Source organism: Lolium rigidum, chromosome 6, assembly GCF_022539505.1.
Source record: "Lolium rigidum isolate FL_2022 chromosome 6, APGP_CSIRO_Lrig_0.1, whole genome shotgun sequence".
Lineage (NCBI taxonomy): Eukaryota > Viridiplantae > Streptophyta > Magnoliopsida > Poales > Poaceae > Lolium > Lolium rigidum.
The window spans coordinates 275,491,518-275,509,024 of record NC_061513.1 but is presented as its reverse complement, the minus strand read 5'-3'; the positions used below and the strand labels follow the sequence as shown (position 1 = coordinate 275,509,024).

The following is a 17,507-nucleotide window of genomic DNA, read 5'->3' as shown; positions in this document are numbered from 1 at the left end:
TGCGCGAATCCGTGCCAGAAGGTGGGGATCTTGGCTCAGTTCTTGCAAGAAAGGTTCGGATCTTTTTGAGCGAGAAACTTCTCTTCCGGTTATTCAGGTGAGATTTCCTGGCATTTCTCAATCCGCTGAGAGGAGAAGCGAAATTAAGTGGAGGATTTTGCTCAGTTGCTTTCTACGCGAATCTGCGGAATCTGCGGGCACGGGGTCTTGATTTTCTCTGCGAATTCGGTGCATGGAACAATTCCTTCCATTTCCAAGAAGAAGAAGATAGCAGCTGCAGCTGCTGTGGTACTGCTGTACTAGGCTCCAATGGCGTCCTCGCCTTCTCCCTCGCCAGGCGCCACAAAAACATCCCCCGTCGCCTCCGCCACCCCGCCACCTTCCACCACCTCGCCGACGCCTGCCTCCCCTCCCCCGCTGACCCTGCCCAATGCCACCCCGGCCGACCCACCGACATCCCCTCCCGCCCCCTCCGCAGCCGTGCCACCCCCGCAGTCAGCATCCCCGCCGCCCCCCTCCCCGACGCCACCTCCGGCCACCGTGTCACCGCCGCCAGTTGTTCCTGCCTCTCCACCACCCACCACGCCAGCCGCATTGCCGCCACCTACTGCAGTGCCGCCACCCCCTGCGCCTGCTGTCCCTCCCAAGCAGTCGCCTCTACGCCCCCCTGCGGCTGCCGCATCGCCGCCTCCATCCCCAAGCAATTCGCCGCCGCCAAACCCTCCGGACAGCTCAACCACACCACCAGTAGCTCAGGCACCTCCCCCGCGCAATAGGAGGCCGCCGAGGGCACCTACAACTGATCCACAGGCGCCGCCGCCTTCTGTGAATCCCATCAAACCTCCCACCAGCCCCTCCCCAGTCTCTGCAGATCCTACCATCCCTACTCCCACTAGCTCCTCGCCGCCGGTCACAACACCATCTGCACCAGGCTTTGGCCCTCCATCTACAGAAAATGATCCAGTAACCCCACCAACAATTGGAATTGAGACCCCGGTTTCGAACAGGCCATCGAGCTCCTCAGTGCAAGACAACAGCCCCTCGCCAAGCGGCGGTGGAGTGTCTGATGGTGCAAAGGCGGGCATTGGCGTAGTCGTGGCTATTCTTCTGCTGAGTTGTATTGGAGCTGCGTTTTGGTACAAAAAGAAACGGAGAAGAATGACAGGGTACCATGCCGGGTTTGTGATGCCGTCGCCTTCGCCTTCTGCTTCTCCACAAGTGTTACTAGGTAATTTGGTAAACTTCACTTGCTGCACATCTTGAAACTGCTATGTAAAATGTATTCCTGTGCCATCACTGATCATTCGAACCCACTTTTCTTCAGGACATTCAGAGAAAACTAAAACTAACTACAGTGTTGGGAGTCATGATTTCAAAGATACAATGTCGGAGTACAGCATGGGCAACTGTCGGTTCTTCACTTATGAGGAAATGCACAACATCACGAATGGTTTCTCACCTCAAAACCTGCTCGGGGAAGGCGGCTTTGGGTCTGTCTACAAGGGTTGCTTACCCGAAGGAAGAGAGGTTGCCATTAAGAAATTGAAAGATGGTAGTGGGCAGGGGGAGCGCGAGTTCCAGGCTGAGGTTGAGATCATCAGTCGTGTCCATCATCGCCACCTAGTGTCTCTTGTAGGGTATTGCATTTCGGGTGACCAGAGGTTGCTTGTCTACGATTTTGTGCCCAATGACACACTGCACTATCATCTCCATGGTATAGTGTTAACCTTTGATGTTGTCACTATGTTTGCATTGGTCTGAATTATGACTGAAGAATTGTTGTATTAATTTGTGCCATTATAGGACGTGGAGTACCGGTTTTGGAATGGTCGGCTAGGGTTAAAATTTCTGCTGGATCTGCACGAGGGATCGCATATCTTCATGAAGATTGTAAGGCTAATTCTTATTTATTTACTTCCGTCGAGGTGCTTCTTTGCCCGTACTTTATTCTCATCACACATACATTTACCCTTGGCAGGTCATCCACGAATTATCCACCGAGATATAAAATCCTCTAATATTTTGGTGGATAATAACTTTGAGGCACAGGTAACAATGCTATCTAAATAACTCGGGAACCCACCATAATATGAGTGTTATTGAATTGGCTTATGTTCATCTGTTAGGTTGCTGATTTTGGACTTGCAAGGCTAGCCATGGATTTTGCCACGCATGTAACTACACGGGTGATGGGAACTTTTGGGTAAGTAAACAAAAAACACATTTATACATGATAACAGTTAACATCTGCTTATTTTCTGCTAATTGATTTTTATTTAGGTACATGGCTCCAGAATATGCATCTAGTGGCAAGTTGACTGAAAAATCAGATGTGTTTTCTTTTGGCGTTGTCCTCTTAGAGCTGATTACTGGTAGAAAGCCTGTTGATGCATCAAATCCATTGGGTGATGAGAGCCTTGTTGAGTGGGTAAGCTTTTTTGTTACTGGGGCTTCATTATACTTGATGAGGATTTCATTTCACCCTTGTCGAAGCAACGGAAAAGCACGCATTCACTAGTAATTGAATCTTAAAAATCTTCTATGTTGCCAAAGTATTCATCGATCATTTGATGATCACATCTCCAATTGCAATTATTTTTCATTATTGTTCATCAAGGTAATATGTGTAGTCAGGTAGTGGTGGAGAATATACCATGCACACCAGGTAGAGGAAAACAGCTTTTGATATAATCCTGTTATAACTCGTTGAAACAATAGATCATTTGAGATCACCAAGCAGTTCTTGACATCACAGTTATGTGCAGGCTAGGCCATTGCTCACACAAGCACTCGAGACTGGCAATGTAGGGGGTCTATTGGACCCCAGGCTGGATACAAATTTCAACGAAGCCGAAATGTTCCGTATGATTGAAGCCGCAGCAGCTTGCATTCGACACTCGGCATCCCGGAGGCCCCGAATGAGCCAGGTACGAGGATGTAGATGAGTTTCCGTTCACATCACCTTCTTAGAACCGAAATTACATCATGCCTGATGAAACCAGAGATAAATATTTGTGTAATCCGTCTCCTCTCAGGTGGTGCGCGCTCTTGATAGCCTAGCCGACATCGACCTAAACAACGGTGTCCAGCCAGGCAAGAGCGAGATGTTCAACGCGCCTAACACCGCAGAGATCAGGCTGTTCCAGCGGATGGCGTTTGGCAGCCAGGATTACACGACAGATTTCACCCAGTCTAGCAGCTGGAACAGCAGCCATCAGGGTAGAGATGTGGATGCCTCTGGGCCGAGGCAGCCGCAGTCGTAGTGTAATTAGCTAGGTTATTATTGCCACGTCGGGTTGGGTTCATTCCATGTTATTCTTTTGAGTGAATCATTCGTTTTGAGTTCTCTTTTTGGCTGACGGAAAGTATGTACATTGTGTGGTAAGGACCTGGACTCTACGAATTCGATGAACTGAAAACTTACTAACTGTTGGGGGGAATTCCATGCCAAGTCGCTAGCGAATTGCTTCTCTGTAGTTTCCTTGGAATCCTGGGGAGTATCCTTTCTGTCTAACCCAGATTGTAGAGCTGACAGGGCATGATATTATGCACGGCAGTGTTGTCTGCATCCAGCACAGAGGGTGGATGAGGCTGTGCGTTGCACATGAGAGAACATGGGAAACGGAATATATCTGTGATGCTTCTCTTTTCCTACTGAGAAAACATTCTTTCTTTTTTCCTTTTTCCCTTAAGAAAGCTGCTTTGCCCATCTTTATGTTAAGAATCCAATCTATCTCAAGTCCTGAAAACTAACAGGGTGAAACTAGCCTCATGACCGTCCGGAGCTCTGTATTATCTGGATCCACCATGTAAATCTTAGTTCTATATAGACGGAGCATAGTTGCTCATTTTCTAATCAGTTAGAATGGTAAGTATAACAGATGATGACATAGACATCTTTATTATGAACACATAATTTTCCTTCTAGAAACACAAGGGGTGAAATTTAACAGAATATCTGGGGACAACCAGAAATGGAGGTCCAATCTATCTGGTGTCCTTTACAGATGGGTTGCATAGGGGCCAGGAGCCAAATTTGACCTCAATTCTCATGTGGGATGATGGTCCATAAAACTGGCTATAACTGGACGCCACCTACCAAATACCAATCATATCATGTGCACCATCTGAGAAGGAAATGATGCTGTCACTGCTGACAAAACGGTGGTACGGCCACGAGTGTTCTTCAGTCGGTGTGCGTCTCACGTGGCAGATTAGGAGTAATCCTTTGTTGTTATCTCGAACATGCGCCGAAATGTGATTAATTTTTGTGTCCTACGACAGATTCGACCAAACGGCCCCCGAAAAACTGCAAAACTTATGTGCTAAAAACTAAGTTAGCCTTCTGAGGAGGAAAGCTGTAATATCCCAGGTTTATAGGCTATAAAATGAGAGAACACCAAAGTGTGCATTGCATTCACGCATAGAAAATTCGGGGAATTTTCGCGCTTTCAAATAAAACTTACCACAGTAACTGAAGTTTCACTTGACTTGCTGGAATAGAAGTAGATCAGCAAGTCAAGCGCTATAAACCTCACTGTGATCTTTGCTAAAACCCTGTTTTGGGTAGAGATAATTTGATCTATGGGCTAGATCAAATAGAAGTAGATTTACAACAAACAACATTTTAAGTAAGGATCAACTATAAGATCTTATAAAAGATTTCAACATGAAATTCCTTACAACAACACAGGAATAATTGTTCAATTATAAATCAAAGAACCCAATTAATTAAGAAACTATTCTTTACTTCTCTTTTCCATGTCTTGTACTAAATAAGTAATTCTTATCATGATTCACATGGTATATCTTTTCAACTATAATACTGAGAGGAGAGGATTATTTATATATGTGTACACCATCCATTGAGTATAACCCTAGGCTAAAGTTCAAACCCTATCCTAGTGAGATAAGTTATTGATGGTAAGTAATGCTAGAAGAAGTATAAGTCAAGTACTAAACCCTAGTTGACTTAGTAAGAAACTATTCTTTAGTAATTATAGAGAGGCAAGTGTGGTGATCATTACACCTTGGTAATGATCATAAACCCTAGAGGAACCCTACCTATCCCAAGAACTCAAGCTACATGTGCACACTCAAGTATATCGACCAATACTTGATCTTGGAGAGAAGAACCATGTTTCATTAATGAATAATTATAAGGCCCATACTTTGATCATTACAATTGGGTGATGATCATAAACCCTAAGAATCTAAGTGAGTGTGTTGAGATAAGTATTAAAGAAGAGAGATTAGTGAGGAATAAGTGGATCATGTCTAATGCATGATCTTACCTTATAAATTGACATGATAAGTTAAACCTATATATGTGATCCATAGATCTCATTCTTCTCATGAAATACTAAGTAAATCATTAGTAGTTAACCAAACCAATCCTCATGCCTTGTGTAGAGTAGTAATGTTATTGTGTTTAAACTTTGCCTATCCAAACACTTGAGACAAACCTAGCATTGCTTTGATACAAGAATTCTAGCTAAGTAAAGAGAATAACCCTAGCCAACAAAACATGATCAAAGCTTATGCCCATGTCTTAAACCTAGTTGTGTATCACATTGGTGATCACTACTAAAACCCTAGGCCATATTTGAATTCCAATCCAAGTATCACTTTGGATCATAAGTAGAACCCTGCCATGCCTCATGCATGTTTATATTTAATTTAGTGAAGGGTATGCAAAACCCTAAACCCTTCACATAGGATCCACTCCACATAAAATGTTATGCCCTAAATTGTGTACCATGGATCACAAGCATAAACTAAGCCCTATATATCTTAGGAATAGATACCATTTGGTGAGTAGAGTGAAACCCATATCCAATTCTACTTTGCCTTCCAAATACTATGCTTAGTGAACCAAATGAAATAGTATTTGAGTTAACCATGATGAGCATAGAAACTACCTTAAATAATTTAAGTGATTTTTTATTAGTAATTATAGAGTCCTTTCTTCATTTTTATTAAACCCAAAGAAACCATCATCCACATAAAATCATGACCTAACACGATCCTAATTACCACTCATTTTAAGTTTTAGCCATAATTAAATAAATATGAATAACCAATGTGGTTAAGCACTCTAGAAAAATCCAATATTATGTTCACCATGCCCATGTTATCAAATTCCAAATCATTTAAATAAATTTGGTCCTCAATTAAAAGGAATTTAAATAAATACCTAAACCATTTCTATTTTATTCATGTTTCACAAAATATCAATCTAATCACCAAACAAATATTTAATTAAACATCAACACTAAGTAGTAAGCAATAGTACCAAGTTATATTGAAATTCAAATAATTTAGAACCCGCAAAAACAAAACAGAATTCAAGTTGAATTCAAATGACAAAATACAAAACAGAAAATAGAAATAGAAATAGAAAAGGAGAGAGCTTACCTGTTGGGCCAACCAGACCAGCAGCAGCCCACGACGTGGCCCAGCAGAAGACCAAGAACAACCCAGCCCAAGTCAGATACCGTTTCGATGGCTTTAAAAATCGTGCAAAGAAAGAAGCTCCTTTCTTCTTCTTCCCCGCAGACGACACGGCGTCGGCGAGCTCCTGCCACCTCCTCGTTGTGGATAGGGATGGCCCGGACGGTGCAGAAGCTTCCAGAACGTTTCCCTATATCCTTCGCGTCCGTCCTATCCGCTGGCGCTAAGATTCGTGCCCCCGGCATGCAACACCGTCACCGCCGCATCTGTGCCGTCTCCGGCGAGTCGTCGTTGTTTCCGAGCTCCACTAGGGCTATAAAGGCACGAGGAGACGCCCCAGAACCCTAGCTAGCTTGTGACACCTCTCTCAATCTCTCTCAGACTCTCCATCTCTTCCTATCTTCTCCACACACCGGCGTGCTGTCGAGGAAGTTCTCCGGCTAGCCGTCGATTGAGAGCTTCCCCGTGACCATGGGGTGGCTCTGGTGATGCGCCTCGACGTCTTCGTTCAACTGATCAAGCCGAGCATCCAGGGGAGGTCTGAGTGCGGCCAATTTCAAGATCTTCTCCCGCAGTACATTGCCGGAATCGGCAAAGTTGAGGTCGACTCCGTCTCCGATCGACACCGGCGACCAGCTAGGAAGCACCAGGGTGAGCTTGCGCATCTCTGGACACCTCTAATCCTTCTCGGCATCATATGTAGCTTCCGATTGAGAGTTCGCCGGAGAGCACCGCCGCGGGACATGTTTTCCGACATGGTTCCGGTGACCATTAGCATGTTCCACCACCATCATCGTGTTCCTCATTTTCTTCTCGTTCGATTGGTACCAACCACGCATCCGGGGGTGCTCTATAGCGGCGGCGCCGTCACCGACTGCCCGCCGGCGAGAGTGACGTGGGGCCCCGCAGCACTTTTGACTTGATCAAGCCATCGTGGCAGCTGAGCTGGCCACAGGACCCACCTGTCTGTGGCTAGGGTTAGATCTGTCTCAGTACGTTTAGTATTTAGGTTTAATTATAAAAACAAGTAAATAGCTGAAACTTTGTAAAAATAGAAAAAATTCATTTTAACTCAGAAAAATATAAATAGTATATCAAAATGCTCACAAAAATAAACTCTATTCAAATAAAATATAAAACAAAAATGTGTGTCAAAATAAAATTTCACTTATTTTTAACTTTATTAATTAGGCCTTTTCATTTATTTAAAACCCAACTTGAATTCAATAAATTAGATAAGTTCAAAATTAAATATTAGTTATTCAGTAACTAAATAAAATATTAAGATTAATTTTATTTATCATATTTCATTAACTTAAATATGAGTGATAATTCATAAACCCTAATTTGCAAATTGTTATTTTATATTTTTCTTTAACTAATAATAAAACAAGAAAATACTAAAGGCTAATATTATTTTGGTAACTCAAAAACTTGTTTACATAAACATCTTTAATTAACAATTTAATTATCTTAAAACCTAAGAACAATTGTTAAACCCTATTTTTAATTAAACCTAAATAGGAGTTACCTTAATTATAATTCTTGTGATAATTAATAAAATGCTAAAACCATTATTAATTTTGTTTCAAAGTAATTATGGACCACATCTCTATTGTCAATTATCATTTTAAGAGTTGAACCATAATTTAGAAACCCTAGTTCTAATATAAGTAAGACCTTGAACTCATTATTTTATGTGTTCATCATAAATTGTTTCAATTCTAAAACCCTAAAGGTTTAGCCCATGTGATCATATAAGCTTCACCTATACCTATAAAACCCTAGTAAGAAACAAATGAATGCATGCTCATGATCCACTAGGATAAAACCAATTCACATAAGATTATCATTTCATGCCTTTATGTTTATTAAACCTATATGATTGATACGCGTAGATGCACACGTCCATTGGGAACCCCAAGTGGAAGGTATGATGCGTATAGAAGCAAGTTTCCCTCAGTATGAAACCAAGGTTTAATCGAACCAGTAGGAGCCAAGAAGCACGTTGAAGGTTGATGGTGGCGAAATGTGATGCGGCGCAACACCAGGGATTCCGGCGCCAACGTGGAACCTGCACAACACAACCAAAGTACTTTGCCCCAACGCAACAGTGAGGTTGTCAATCTCACCGGCTTGCTGTAACAAAGGATTAACCGTATTGTGTGGAAGATGATTGTGATGGGGTTCGTTGCATAGAAAACAAAATTTTTCCTACCGCAAAGCGAATAAAACCAACAGATCTAATCTATGGAACACCCAAGATCCAATCTACTAGATCTAAGCAACGATGTGGAGATGAGACTAACCCTCGAAGATTCCAAAGCCTACGAGATTAATCTCGTTGTTGGTGTAGACGATCGTCCCCGGTGCTGCAATCCGACAGCACTTCCGTACTCGGTCGCGCGTACGGTGTCGATGAAGCTCCTTCCTCTCCCGTTCCAGCGGGCAGCGGAGGTGTGGTAGATCTCCTCCAACGTCCAGCAGCACGACGGCGTGGTGGTGGTGGTGGAGGAAGAAAACTGCAGGGCTTCGCCTAAGCCCGGACAGCGTATGGTGGAGGGAGAGGCGGCCAGAGGAGGAGGCAATCGGGGGGATAGTGTGGCCGGCCACCCCCTCCCCTCTTTATATAGGGGGCTGGCCGGCCAAGGTGGCCCCCCTTCCCATCTAGGGTTGGGGGGCGGCGGCCAAGGGGGGAGAGGGGCTTTCCCCTCCCCCAAGTTGATCCCCCCCAGGGAAACCCTAGGGGGTTGGCCGGCCTGGGCCTTGGGGGCCAAGTGCCCCTGGCCCATTAGGCCAGGGAGCATCCCCTCGGCCCACGGTGGGCCTCCCGGGTCGTGGGCCCCATGGTGGACCCTTCCGGAACCTTCTAGAACCTTCCAGTCAACATCGGAACAATCCCGAACACTTCCGAAAACCCAGAAATCAACTTCCCTTATATGAATCTTATTCTCCGGACTCTTCCGGACCTCCTCGTGACATCCTGGATCACATCTGAGACTCCGAATAAACTTCGTCTCCATACCATACTCAAATCTACTTATGCGACATCGAACCTTAAGCGCGTCACCCTACGGTTCGCGAACTATGCAGACATGGTCGAGACTCCTCTCCGAGCAATAACTAATAGCGGGATCTGGAGATCCATAATGGCTCCCACATATTCAACGATGACTTAGTGATCGATTGAACCATTTACATACGATGCCAATTCACTTTGTCTCGCGATATTTTACTTGTCCGAGGTTTGATCATCGGTATCTCCATACCTTGTTCAACCTCGTTACCGACAAGTACTCTTTACTCGTACCAGTGGTATGTGATCTCTTATGAACTATTCATATGCTTGCAAGCTAATCGAGATGACATTCCACCGAGAGGGCCCGGAGTATATCTATCCGTCATCGGGATGGACAAATCCCATTGTTGATCCATATGCTTCAACTCACACTTTCCAAATACTTAATCCCACCTTTATTGTCACCCATTTACGCAATGACGTTTGATGTAATCAAAGTACCCTTTCGAGTGTAAGTGATTTACATGATCTCATGGTCGAAGGATTAAGACAACTATGTATTGAAAGCTTATAGCAAATGAACTTAATGACTTGATCTTATGCTACGCTCATTTGGGTGTGTGTCCATTATATCATTCAACTAATGACATAACCTTGTTATTAATAACATCCAATGTTCATGATCACGAAACCATGATCATCTATTAATCAACAAGCTAGTTATACAAGAGGCTTACTAGGGACTCCTTGTTGTTTACATAACACACATGTATCAATGTTTCGGTTAATACAATTATAGCATGGTATATAAACATTTATCATAAACACAAAGATATTATAATAACCACTTTATTATTGCCTCTTGGGCATATCTCCAACAGTCTCCCACTTGCACTAGAGTCAATAATCTAGATTACATTGTAAGGTACCTAACACCCATGGCATTCTGGTGTTGGTCATGCTTTGCCCTTGGGAGAGCTTTAGTCAACGGATCTGCAACATTCAGATCCGTGTGTACTTTGCAAATCTCTACTTCACCATCTTCGATGTACTCGCGAATCGAATGAAAACGCAGCTTGATATGCTTCAGCTTCTTGTGTGACCTTGGTTCCTTTGCATTGGCGATGGCACCCGTGTTATCACAGTAAATGACTAGCGGGTCCAATGCACTAGGAACCACACCAAGCTCAACAATGAACCTCTTCATCCATACCGCTTCCGATGAAGCCTCCGAAGCCGCTATATATTCAGATTCTGTTGAAGATTTCGCCACCGTGCACTGCTTGGAACTGCTCCAGCTTACTGCCGCACCATTCAATATAAACACGTACCCAGACTGAGACTTAGAGTCATCAGGGTCGGTGTTCCAACTTGCATCGGTGTAACTGGTTACAACGAGCTCTTGGTCACCGCCATAACAAAGAAACATATCCTTAGTCCTTTTCAAGTACTTCGGGATATTCTTGACCGCTGTCCCGATGTTCCAACCCTGGATCACTTTGATATCTCGCTGGTCAAACTAACGAGCATGTGCGATATCCGGTCTAGTACACGGCATGGCGTACATGATAGAGCCTACTTGCCGAAGCATAGGGGATTTTGCTCATCCTCTCTCTTTCATCTGCCGTAGCCGGGCCTTGAGTCTTACTCAAGACCTTACACGGCAACATAGGCAAGAACCCTTTCTTGCTTTCATCCATTCTAAACTTCTTTAGAATCTTGTCCGGATATGTACTTTGTGAAAGGCCTATTAGGCGTCTTGATCTATCTCTATAAATCTTGATGCCTAAAATGTATGCTTGCTTCACCAAGGTCTTTCATTGAAAAAGACTTATTCAAATAACCTTTAATGCTGCTTAAAAGTTCTATATCATTCCCAATCAATAATATGTCATCTACATATAATATCAGGAATGCTACAGAGCTCCCACTCACTTTCTTGTAAATACAGGCCTCACCATGAGTCCGTATAAAACCAAAATCTTTGATCACTCTATCAAAGTGTAGGTTCCAACTCCGGGATGCTTGCTTCGGTCCATAAATGGAACGCTGAAGTTTGCATACCTTGTCGACATTTTTAGGATCGACAAAACCTTTGGGTTGTACCATATACAACTCTTCCTCAATGTCACCATTAAGGAACGCCGTTTTGACATCCATCACGCAAATCTCATAATCGAAAAATGCAGCTATTGCTAACAAAATCCTCACGAGACTTTAGCTTCGCTACGGGTGAGAAAGTCTCATCGTAGTCAACTCCTTGAATTTGTCGGAAACCCTTTGCGACAAGTCGAGCTTTATAGACGATAATATTACCATCGGCATATGTTTTTCTCTTGAAGATCCATTTATTCTCGACAGCCTTGCGGCTATCGGGTAAGTCTACCAAAGTCCATACTTTGTTATCATACATGGATCCCATTTCGGATTTCATGGCTTCTTGCCATTTGTTGGAATACTGGGCTCATCATCGCTTCTTCATACGTCGCGGGGTCCTCATCATTGTTGTCCACAATCATGACATTTAGACAGGGATCATACCAATCGGGAGTGGTACGTTCCCTCGTCGATCTGCGAGGTTCGATAGCTTCCTCGTTCGAAGTTTCATGATCATCATCATTTGCTTCCTCTCCTATCGGTGTAGGCTGCACGGGAACTTCTTCCGGCACTTGCGCTACTCGATCTATGAGAGAAGGTTCATCAACCTCGTCGAGTTCTACTTTTCTTCCGAGTCACTTCTTTAGTGAGAAACTCCTTCTCAAGAAAGGATCCGTTCTTGGCAACAAAGATTTTGCCTTCGGATCCGTGATAGAAAGTATACCCAATTGTTTCTTTAGGGTATCCTATGAAGACGCATTTCTCCGCTTTGGGTTCTAGCTTGTCGGGTTGTAACTTCTTTACATAAGCATCGCAACCCCAAACTTTAAGGAACGACAGACTTAGGTTTCTTTCCAAACCATAATTCATACGGTGTCGTTTCAACGGATTTAGATGGTGCCCTATTTAAAGTGAATGCGGCTGTCTCTAAAGCATAGCCCCAAAACGATAATGGCAAATCGGTAAGAGACATCATAGAACGAACCATATCTAAGAGAGTTCGATTACGACGTTCGGACACACCATTGCGCTGTGGTGTTCCCGGCGGTGTCAACTGTGAAAGTATTCCGCATTTCTTTAAAGGGATTTCTATTTTCGTGCCCTCGGCTCCTTAGTTGTACTCAGTTTTCCCCAGATCCTTAGTTTTTCCTCAGTTTTCCCCAACCCCTTGTCTATAACCCGCAGAAAGAGCTCGGACGGAAGGAATCCCGTTTAGTTGACGTTGGTTGGTGCGCGGCAAGTGGGGCGGCTGTTGGTGCCCCGCGGTGGACACGTCTCCACTTATCCGGATCATCGTGGGACCCACAACTTGTCCACGTTAGCGCGCCGGACCCACAGCTTACCCGGGTGACCGTTGCAAAATGGGAGCCCGAGCCTAGCCCCGCGCCCGTGCCCGTGCCATTGCTTCCCCTTTCTTTCTCCGCGCCCCATTGTTCTTCTTCTCCGCCGGCGGCAGCCCTTCTCCGGCACGCGGGTGATGTCTAGTTTCTCTTCGACCTCCCGTTCTTCATGGCCGCGAGTATGGACCCGTGCCTTTGACAAGATGCCCTGACTGCCCACGCCGGGAGCCTCGCGAGCGGTCGATGCGCAAGACGGACGAGAACGGCAACCGTGGACGTGAGTTCGTTGCATGCGAGAGCTTGCCATATAGAGAGGGGGATAAGGTTAGATCTCGCTCCAATTTCTCTGTTTTCTCTCGATTTTCTTGTTATTCCCTCGAATTTGGGATTTAGGGTTCACGTTGTTGTTTTCAGATCTTGAAGAAATGCGAGGCATTTCGAGTGGATCGATGTGTACGTTCGGAGGCTTCGGTTGCGGGAATCAATTGGCGCTATTGGGGGCGCAATTTGGGAGGGGGGACTTGCTGTAGAGAATGCGGCGGAGAGAGGAGCCGTTCCGATTAGGGACCTTCCGATTATGCCTAATGCTCCCAATGCGGAACTGGTGGAAGTGAAGGGAGAAGCTGAAGAAAATGAACAAGCGGTTAAGGCAGGCTGATCGAGTTGAAGAAGCAAGCTAATATGATGGCTGGTTGTTTTTTTGTTGTATAATTACGATCGGATTGTTATCATTGCTCACCGGGCGCTAGAAGTTGTTACAAGGGATACCTTGTTACAAATCCATTATTCGATTACATGTACTTGTAGTTGTTTTCAAAGTTAGTGTGTGCATTCACCGAAATTACCAACTATATTCCCTAAAAGAAAAGGAAAGCTAAAGATAGTTGATAATTGTTAGAGGGCTGACAAATAATGCAATCCCCGAAATCCGCAAATATGTATGCCTCATGTTTATACCAAAATTATACCACTTTTAGGCCGTTTCAAAATACCAATACTATATCCCAAACTATATTCCCTAAAAGAAAAGGAAAGCTAAAGATAGTTGATAATTGTTAGAGGGGTGACAAATAATGCAATCCCCGAAATCCGCAAATATGTATGCCTCATGTTTATACCAAAATTATACCACTTTTAGGCCTTTCCAAAATACCAATACCATATCCCAAACTATATTCCCTAAAAGAAAAGGACAGCTAAAGATAGTTGATAATTGTTAGAGGGGTGACAAATAATGCAATCGCCGAAATCAGCAAAAATGTATGCCTCATGTTTATAACAAAATTATACCACTTTTAGGCCGTTTCAAAATACCAATACTATATCCCAAACTATATTCCCTAAAAGAAAAGGAAAGCTAAAGATAGTTGATAATTGTTAGAGGGGTGACAAATAATGCAATCCCCGAAATCCGCAAATATGTATGCCTCATGTTTATACCAAAATTATACCACTTTTAGGCCTTTCCAAAATACCAATACCATATCCCAAACTATATTCCCTAAAAGAAAAGGACAGCTAAAGATAGTTGATAATTGTTAGAGGGGTGACAAATAATGCAATCGCCGAAATCAGCAAAAATGTATGCCTCATGTTTATAACAAAATTATACCACTTTTAGGCCGTTTCAAAATACCAATACTATATCCCAAACTATATTCCTCATGTTTATTCTCCACCAACAGAGAGAGAGAGAGAGATGGGTGGCCACGAAGAGAGAGAGAGAGAGAGAGAGAGAGGTTGCCACGAAGAGACGGATAGGGGTATACTGCCCGTTAGATCAGTGGATCAACGGTTCGTGGAGTCGATCCGTGTGACAACGGCTCAACCAATCGGGATTAGTTTGGGCTTCTCGGAGCATTTGTGACGGTACTTGAGGGCAAAGCTGAGTAGTACTAAGAATCCAAGGGCACATAAATAGTAAATAGACTAAGGGATTCAAACAAAAGAATTACAAAATGAAAAATGTGTGTTTTGTACAATATAATTCATATTGGGCTACATCAAATTATTTGCAATTCAAATATACATGAGTGTGACAATTATGGCATCATTTAGACAAACTATGTTTTGGGAAAGATGTTTTGCAAAGGGGTTTGGGTGGAAAACCATGCATCTTCATAGCTACACTAGTGATTCGAGAAGTGGCAATTTGTGGTAAAACTTGATTTATATATGTTTGTTAAGGTTTTCTAGGTGGCGGGTTGCGTAGGAAGACTCCATGAGTAGTTGCCACTATGTTTTTATTTTTTGGATTTTTTTGCGCATGAAATGACTCAATTAGCTATGTTAATCTCATTTGTTGACTCTCTGTTGACCAGCTACTTGAGGGTAAAACTGAGTATATTGCACTTGCCGGTCTAAGTCCTCGAGGGGAAAAGCTGAGTACGAGATAAAATTTACGTATAAGGCACGAGGTTATAGCTGAGTACACCAAACGTCCCGGGGTTAGACTCGTGTAGCGGTGCACGCTGCAGCCGTGCATAGCGGACGCGTGTTGCGGTACACGCCACCTTCGTCTTTATAGAGCCCCTCTTTCTCTCCCTCGACGCACGTTCTCACCGGCTCACTGCAACCGCCTCTCTGTCCCATCATCTTCTCCACAACCGAAGAAAAACCCCGAAGAAAACCGCCGGCGATGGAGAAGAATGAGATGCCCATTGTCGGCGCATCGGCCGCCGCCCCGTCCAGGCCCCTGTCGGCTGCTTCCAACGTAGCAGCCGGCGCATCGGCCGCCGCCCCGTCCGAGGCCCCTGTCGTCTGCTTCCAACGTAGCAGCCGGCGCATCGGCCGCCGCCCCCGTCCGGGCCCCTGTCGGCTGCTTCCAACGTAGCAGCCGGCGCATCGGCCGCCGCCCCGTCCGAGGCCCCTGTCGCTGCTTCCAACGTAGCAGCCGGCGCATCGGCCGCCGCCCCGTCCGGTCCCCCGTCGATTGGGACCCGTACGAACCGGTGCGGTACGACGCGCGGAGAACCCCTACGACACCACCATCGTCGACTACGAGCCGGAGGTAACCCTTTGTTCCCTTGTTCTTATCTCATTTCAATCATTTTGTGTTAGATCTAGCGTTATTACGGTTCGTACGTTCCTAGTTCAATCCTTTTGTGTTAGATCTTGCGTTATTATTGTTCGTCTCTTCCTAGTTCAATCCTTTTTTGTTAGATCTTGCGTTATTACTCGTTGTTCGTACTGTCTCCTAGTTCGATCCTTTTGTGTTAGATCTTGCGTTATTAGTGTTTGTGATTTGCTTTTGTTTCAGATTTGTGCCGATGATGATGAATATTTGGGCATCCCTAAATTGATTCGGGGTTTGGTCGGTAAACAATTGGTGTGTACAAATTTGTTGTGCATGATCTTTGGTTTACTTGACTCAAATCCTGGATATAAGTGTGTCCAATGTAAGCGAGGCTACCTCTTTTTCGAGCCCATATTATCATGCATGATTTTTTGTTCACTCTCTGTTCAATCATCGTTGCAATTGACTCCGTGTTTTTGCACGATCTTTGGTGCTACGTGACGGGTGGAGAGCGGCGACGTCGACGAGCGACGACGAGTCCTTCCACACCAAGACTCGTCACGTCCTCGGGAGGCTGCGGTCCGGCCAATACGGTCGCCCCTTTGCTCAAGGCATTTACAAGTGCCCCTTCACGCAACAGGAGGCTCTTCGACACCAACTTCAACACCTGCTGAACCATGCTTGAATCCATTGGCGGATATGGCGCTAGAGTTGGAAGTACCGTGAACGTGCATGCGTACATGGCCAAACACAAAGCACTTGGGATTCACTGCGCAACCTCCAAGCGAGTCACACGCGCCACCTGGAGGCGTTGAACGTGCCTCTTGCACTCTCCGTATGTGACTGCTCTATCCGTAGAGCAGCTTAAATTCATGTAAAATGTAGCTTATGTTGGATCTATCGGTACTACATTTGGATCCGTCCTGAATATATCTATGCTATGTTGGTTGTCTGTATGCGGCTTATCCTATATTTTCTCTCCGGATTTGTGCCCTAGATTTCCTACTGATTGGGTAAAAAGGCATAGAAAGAATGGCGTTAAAAAACGAAGGAGAAGCTTCTCTAGATTTGCTACCAATTTGGGCTATCAAATATGAATGAGATCGAGCGATAGAGAGGAAAAAGGTACATTGAAAGCTGCTAATCTGGGCGAAAGAGACAGAAACCACTCGTGCCCCCGTCCCGGACCCACACGGCTCCACACGCTACGGCCCTACACGCTACGGCCCCACAAACACGGCCTCGTCCTGTCCCACGCGGTCCCTTCCTACCAGCCCCACACGACGCGGTCCCACACGACGCGACCCCACAAACGACACGACCCCACTCGTCGGCACGGAACGGTCAACTTAACGGATTCCTTCCGTCCGAGCTCCTTCTGCGGTTCAGAGAAACGTTTGGGTAAAACTGAGGAAAAACTAAGGAGCTGGGGAAAACTGAGTACAACTAACGAAGCAGGGGCACGAAAATAGAAATCCCTTCTTTAAATGCATGCCAAAATCATAACTCAGATATTCGCCTCCGCGATCAGAACGCAGAAACTTAATCTTCTTGTTACGTTGATTTTCTACTTCACTTTGGA

The 17,507-nt window shown here is 44.7% G+C and overlaps 1 protein-coding gene across 1 annotated transcript; it reads left to right on the top strand.

Annotated features, from left to right (window-relative positions):
* The first annotated feature begins 430 nt into the window (after positions 1-430).
* LOC124664168 (proline-rich receptor-like protein kinase PERK8) lies at positions 431-3,315 on the top strand. The gene is made up of 9 exons (XM_047201747.1): positions 431-494; positions 614-1,228; positions 1,325-1,714; positions 1,804-1,890; positions 1,979-2,049; positions 2,127-2,203; positions 2,281-2,428; positions 2,766-2,927; positions 3,036-3,315. The coding sequence occupies exons 1-9, from the start codon at positions 431-433 to the stop codon at positions 3,261-3,263; spliced, it is 1,842 nt and encodes a 613-aa protein (XP_047057703.1). The 3' UTR covers positions 3,264-3,315.
* Positions 3,316-17,507: the final 14,192 nt, after the last annotated feature.